The sequence below is a fragment of the Miniopterus schreibersii genome (assembly GCF_964146895.1).
Source record: "Miniopterus schreibersii genome assembly, chromosome: 2".
NCBI lineage: Eukaryota > Metazoa > Chordata > Mammalia > Chiroptera > Miniopteridae > Miniopterus > Miniopterus schreibersii.
In genome coordinates, this window is record NC_138102.1 from 140,184,659 (window position 1) to 140,190,956 (window position 6,298).

At 56.2% G+C, this 6,298-nt stretch overlaps 1 protein-coding gene across 6 annotated transcripts; it reads right to left on the reverse strand.

Annotated features, from left to right (window-relative positions):
• Positions 1-214: 214 nt before the first annotated feature.
• Positions 215-5,386, reverse strand: TARBP2 (TARBP2 subunit of RISC loading complex). Of its 6 annotated transcripts, none has more exons than XM_081128463.1 (9): positions 5,042-5,386; positions 4,323-4,492; positions 3,413-3,515; positions 2,805-2,900; positions 2,199-2,271; positions 1,868-1,985; positions 1,423-1,550; positions 810-1,011; positions 215-649 (listed from the first exon to the last, which is right to left on the reverse strand). In XM_081128463.1, the coding sequence occupies exons 1-9, from the start codon at positions 5,092-5,094 to the stop codon at positions 492-494; spliced, it is 1,101 nt and encodes a 366-aa protein (XP_080984589.1). In that variant the 5' UTR covers positions 5,095-5,386; the 3' UTR covers positions 215-491. The 6 variants fall into 6 exon arrangements, with proteins under 6 accessions (XP_080984589.1, XP_080984594.1, XP_080984590.1 ...); XM_081128468.1 differs by having other exon boundaries at positions 2,805-2,883; positions 5,042-5,205; XM_081128464.1 differs by lacking the exon at positions 3,413-3,515 and having other exon boundaries at positions 2,805-2,883; positions 5,042-5,305.
• Positions 5,387-6,298: the final 912 nt, after the last annotated feature.

The window sequence follows — 6,298 nt, forward strand, 5'->3', positions numbered from 1 at the left end:
GCCCAGAGCAAGAACCACAGCCCCTCCACCTCCATCAAACTCTCCAGGAACACAGGTGATGGGGTTCCCGGAAGTCACTGCACCCAGACTCCTTCCACCAGAAAGGCAGGCATGGGGACATGTGAAGAACAAGGTAGGAAGGGACAAAGGGGAGGTGATCTGGCACTAACCTCCTCTGCCATCAACTAGTCAGGGAAACAGAAAAAGCAGATTTTAAGAATCCAAGGAGCAGCATTTATTCTGGGCTCTAAGGGACAGTGCCCGATTTCATTCTCCTCCATCGTTAATAGTAACATGAGGACAGATCCTGGGCCACTATGGCACTGTGGTCCCCGGCTCCTGGGCCCATGCCCTCCTCAGCCTGCAGGGAGGCAGTCTATGTCAGAGGTAGAGATGGCACCTCCAGGAGGTACCAGAGTTGGGCAGATGCCGGGGCCGAGGGCAGGAAGAGCAGGGAGCAAGGATGTACATCCATGAGTCCAGCTGGAGCTTTACTTGCTGCCTGCCATGATCTTGAGGTACTGCAGGGCACGGCGAGCAGCTTCGCCACGAGCTGCCTCCCTGGTGGCTGCAGAGCCATGACACACAGTGGTCGGCTGTGTGGACAGCTCCACCAGGCACTGGCAGAGGCCACTCAGGCTCAGCTCCTCTGGAGACCAAGAGAGAGGAGGGAGGCAGTGTTGGGTGGGAAGGCAGCACCGGGAGGGGTGAGCCACACCATCATGATGCCCCCACCCCGACTCCTTATACCCATCTGTACTTGCTCTGGTCCAGTCCCCACCATCCCCCGGTCCCCCAACTAGCCATACCAATATCCAGGTAGCTGACATGGAAGGCCTGCTCCTCAGACAGCTCACTGAGGACACTGCAGCAGGCAGGGCCCAGAGCACCTAAGGAGCCTAGGGAGCAGCTGCGGAGAGACAGGATCTTCTCTCCCACCGAATTTCGCAGAGAATCCCAGGTGCAGCCTGGGCCCCGGTTCCGAAGTCCATCTAGGCGGGAGCCCACACCCTGTCAAGATGAAAATAGTGAGAAAGATGCGGCATTGGGCTGGGAGACGCGGCACTTAATAGACATTTAATGTCCAAGGAGACAATAACCCAAAGAATGGGACCTCCAGCTTGCCTCCCCTCAGTCAATCCCTATTTGGCCCTCTCACTACTGGACCCTGGACTGGATCGCCAGACAGCCTTCCTCATCCCAGGAACAAAAGCTTACAGGGCCCCTGCCCTGGGCCACCTCCCCCATGGCACTCACCAGGTAGGCCTAAAGCAGAAGCTTAGAGGGGGCCCCAAGAATCCTGGTTCTGATAGGACAATGGACAGAAGCAGGCCTGAGACCCAGAAAGACTCATTCACGAGTCACAGGACCAAGTGCCCAGTGCTGTGGCCTGGCATGGAACATGGCCCACGAACCACTCACAATGGAGAAGTGATCATCGTCAGGCTCTGCCTCATTGCCATCCCGGGCATCCAGAGGCACCGTGTGCACGCGAAGCAGCATTTTGGCCGCAGCATTTCGCTTTGCCAGCTTTTTGGAAGTGCCACTGCCTGTGTGTAGGGAGAGGGTTACGGGATTAGAACTCCCAGTAGACCCAGTGCTTTCCACCTAGCTCAAGCCTGGATTGAGAGTCCCCTTAGAAGATATCGATTAGAAAGGAGAGCTCAGGACCTGCCATGTACCTGAGAACCTGGTTGGCCAGAAGAGGGGGAAAGATAGGGTACAAGGAAGAAGCTAAGAGAAGGAGCCAAGCTGGGGGGTCTCAGCCAGAAGAGCAGGGCTGTAGCAGAGAAGCTAGGAGCTGCCTGTGGCCAGGACTGGAGTGCTGGGGGACAATAGCTGCAAGAACTCCCTTCTGCCCAGTTACCAATCTCAATGAAACGCTCCACTCGGCAGGTCATGGTGAACTCTTTGCGGTGGGCTGGCCCAGACTCCTGAGTCACCGTGTACTCAGGCAACCGCCAGCCCTTCTGCACCACCAGCTCCTTGGAAGGGAGAAATAAGGGGGCACAAGCTGAGTGAAAAGAGTCCAAACATCCTCTCCCTTCTACCCTAGGAGCCTCAGATTCCAGGTTAGAGGAGGAAAAAATTGGGTGGAAAAAGCCCTCAGAATAGGGCAAACTCCCCCCATAACCTTCCCTCATGGCCTCTGGTTCAAGGGAGGACAGGCATGCACAGGAAATGAGGAGGGAGCACACCTGCAGAGCACCAACAGGGTTGCACTCAGACTGCTGAGGAGAGACAGGGGGCTGCACCTCCATGGGGGGGCTCCTGAAGGAAAAAGGGCCCAGGGCCAAAGCTGAGGGGGCTAGTTTCTTCTGCCACTGCCCAGGAGTCCTAAGCCTTGTTTTGGTTTCCCCCACTCCAAACTTCTAGCCTGCTTCCTTCCCCCTCCCCTGCAAGTGAGGTCTCCTCCAGGTCCCTGGCCCATTTCAATTTCCTGGAACACATGCTCAACACCTCACCAGGACAGTTGGAGAGGGGCTGTATATCCAGTCTCTGAAAGCACTGGATGGGACTCAAACACAGGGCCATCATGGGGCCAACTCAGAAGAAAATAGGGCCTGCAAGACCCTTAAACATGGGTCAAACATCACCCACATGGCCATTTAAAAATCATTAATTACCACTTGTCCCAAGAGCTTACCAGCTGGTGCAAATTCTTCACACTCTGGTTCCCAACTATTCCAGCCTCTGTTTACTCTCAGACTTCCACATGCATGACCAGCCTGGGTTTAAGGGCTGGGGGCCAGGAGCCAGGACCCCTTCCTCCCCCCCTCAGGCAGTCAGAAGACACAAGATACCTGGTTGGGACAGCAAATGGAACAGGAGTAGCAGCCGCTGCTGCAGTAAAAACTGGACCGTTCTCAGGCAGTGAAGAGTCTAGGAGAGAAAAAGAACTTCCCGAGGGGAAGGGGGCTTTTGATTCACACCCTTGTGGGGCAGGGACAGTGGAAGGGTGGGGGACCCAGGTCCTCCTGACCTGCCCATCCCCTAAGAAAATTCCTTCCCATTCAAGTCAAGCACTTGGGGAAGCTCAACCACCAGCTCTTCCTCCTGGGATCTCTTTCTACCCAAGAACTATGGGAGCAACAAACTCCAACCTCAGTGCAGAAGAGGAAAGGACATCTTGCTAGACAGAGAAGGCAACTCCCTCCAGCCTCAGCCTCCACCCCTCTCCCTCCTTAGCCCTGAACCCCAAACCACAGCCACAATCCCTCAGTGGAGCTGGCCATTCCCCCCAGAAACAGGAGCTCTGGAAGCATCCTGCTCAGGTCCAGAGGAAACTCAGGAAGAGGCCAAATCAAGGTGGCTAAGTGTCACCAGGTCAGGCCTGCTGGGCAGAGGGGCTGGTGCAGGGGCCTGGGTTCCTGGCAGGGCCTCTAGGATGCCTCAGCTGTTCCTCCCTCACCTGCTGTCCTCCAGGGCCGGCTCCAGCATGCTCCCCCCTTTGAGGTGTTTGAGGGCCACCTCAGCTGCCTTGTGCTTGGCTGCCTTCTTGCTGGGGCCCTGACCTGAGAGAGGGGGTGTGGGCAATACTGGAGGTCACTGGAAGGACGGATGAGAAACCAGCATCCCACAGCCTCTCTCCTCACAGCTACAGGGAATCAACCAAGCCCCTACTCATTGACCTCTCCTTGTCCAAGACTGGAAGTGTTATACTAATTGCTGGAAGGAGGGCCCTTATCTTTCCATGAGCTCCCCAAATCAAGCCATGCCAGACGGAACTGCTCCTGAGCTCAGACACCTTGGGTGGAGATTCTTTCTGCCTTACTTTCCTCTGGGAAGCACTTTCTCTCAGTAAATAGAGATGGCTGGAAAAACAGAAGGTAGGTTCTAGAGTCAAAGCCTGGCTCTATCACTTACTAAGCACATGACCATGAACCAGTCATTGAATCCCTCTAAGCCTCAGTCTCCTCACAGTCAACGTGAGGATACTACCAACTACATCACTGGATTAGACTGAGGTGTATGATTAAACAGGAATTTGGTTATGCACCTACAACAGAGCCCAGCACAGTCGGCACTCATTCCCCCAAATACTTCGCTGAGATTTCGGTTTATCTCCTCTTACGTTTTCCTCTAGGATGTTGACAATCTGCCAGATCACTGTGGCAATCCTGCTTGCTCCTCTAACTCTCCCAACTCCTACCATCTCCTCACAGACCTGTTCTCCCAAACCAGTCAGTGGCCTTTCCCGCTGAAACCTCTCCCTCCCTCACTGCTCTTGGAGAAGAGGACTGTGAAGAGACTCCAGGAAATAAAGCCAATGGGGCCCTGTGAATGCACACCCCAGCCAGGCTGGCCCAAGCCTTCCTCACCAGTGCAGCTGGTGTCGCCAACGGTGACCCGAAAGGTGAAATTAGGCTGGTGGGCTTGGCCCTCGGCTTTGAGAAGGTCGTACACGGGCGTCTTCCCTATTCTGGTCCCATACTCCTGCAGAAGGCTGATCGGGGTCTTGCCCGGGTTGGCTGCCAGCATTTGCTCTATACTGAGGGGAGGGGCATAGACCCTCATCACACCTCCCCTCTCTGCACCCACCTGGCCAAGCACTGCTATATCAAACCCAGGCACACTATGGGGATCACAGGGTCCAGGGGACCCCAGGCAATACAGCAGTCATAGGCTGGGTTGAAGGTACAGTACAGATGCAGGCTGGGAAAGCACGGTCCACTGCCCCAGGGCAAGCGGGGAATGCACTGTTCCTGTCTCAGTTAAGACCGAGGATCCTGTACCCGAGTGCAGGTTAGAAGTGCATGTCCCCTAACACAGTGCAGGCCAAGAACCTAGTACCCACCAAATGCACTGAATGTCGGGGGCATAAAGCCCAACGCCCAAGTGCAGTCTGGGAACCGGGCCAGCCCCAAACTGGAGCTCGAGGCAGTGGCCACTGCTCGGGTGAATGCCGGGAACCACGGCCCACTACCCCAGTGCTTGCCGGGAACAACCCTCAGGCCAGATGCATGCTGGGGCCGCGCCGCTACCCCTCCGCACCACGCCACGCTCTTCGCCCTGCAGTGGTCGATAGGAGGCCGCTCACCTGGGCAGCCCGCTGCCTGTGGTAGTGCCGGAGCCCTGCTCCTCTTCACTCATTCCCTCCTCCGTCCCCGCGGGCGCCACCGTGACTTCAGCCTCCACGCGCCCCGATACACCGCCGACAAGCTAGGGCCGGGGCCAAGCCCGGAGTCGCGGCCGGTCGGGCCCGCCGTGGGGCATTCTGGGATATGGAGTCCTCCCGCCCACCCAACTCCATGAGTCTCCATCAGGAGGGGAGCTATCCGCCCCACAACCCTCTGCGTGGTTCACCCTGGCAAGCAGCACCGCCTTCTGGGAGGAGCGGACCCCTTCACCATCGCTCCCCGACCTGAGGGTGGTTTTTTTGTTTGTTTGTTTTAAATACTGTCCCGCCTCCTTCCTTCAGTGTCTCCACTCCCCTTGGCAGGGGCTCTGGACATGCGTAGTAGCAGCGTGGAAGCGGCTGGGGGCGGGGTGGTAAGGGCTAACTCGAGCGGTGGGGTGGGGGGTGGAGGGCTTCGAATACCGAGAGAACTACAGAACCCAGAAGCTCGAGTGTCATATTTGTCGCAGCTGGAGAGGCAGGATCAAACACGCACAGGAAGCTTACTGGCGTAATTGGTTATGGCCGATTGCGCTTACTTGCTCTAGGTGGGTTACGATTGGTTGCTTCACGTAGAGGGGCAGGGGCAAGGAAAGAGTCAGCCCCTTTGACCCCGCCTCTTTCTTGAGAAAAGGTTGTGATTGGCCTAATGGTGAGATTGCTGTGGGATCCTGACTCCCTGCAGTCTGCGAGGGTAGGCCTTACCTGGACGCGGGAGTGGACTGTTTTCTGCCGCTCTGAGCACTGGGGCAGTTTCACGTCCAAGTCCATCACAGACAGTTCACCTTCAGCACTCAGCCTAAGCCCCTAGGTTCGGGCCTTCGTCTCACAGAACTTGCTTATTTTTCTTAGGTTGTCCTTCACCTCTCTTCCCATTTAATTCTGCCCTGAAGCCTGTCGGGTTTCCGCTTCTTTTTTAAAAGCTTTTAGAATGACCCTAGTGAACCTTTCTGTAGCTGGCCAGGAGACCCTTCTGGAGCCTGAGAATCAAGGGACAACAGGATTGGAAGGACTAAGGCACGTGGTGGTCTCATTCCCTCTGCCGTGGGCCTTGGGCCACTTAGTTGAGAGCAAAGGGAAGATTTTGGCTTCTTACGATAGATAATCGATGGATCTGGCTTTCAGAGCTCCATTGCCTCCTCCCCAAAGTCTCACGACGATGAGGGAAAATCTTGTGAC

Bases quoted from the DNA above. Each gene is read 5' to 3' on its own strand.
- TARBP2 (XM_081128463.1), bottom strand. From the start codon at position 5,094: ATGAGTGAAGAGGAGCAGGGCTCCGGCACTACCACAGGCAGCGGGCTG. The intron at 4,493-5,041 runs GTGAGCGGCCTC...CCCTCCCCTCAG, and splicing joins ACAGGCAGCGGGCTGCCCAG to TATAGAGCAAATGCTGGCAG. The intron at 2,901-3,412 runs GTGAGGGAGGAA...CCCCTCGGGAAG, and splicing joins CCGGCCCTGGAGGACAGCAG to TTCTTTTTCTCTCCTAGACT.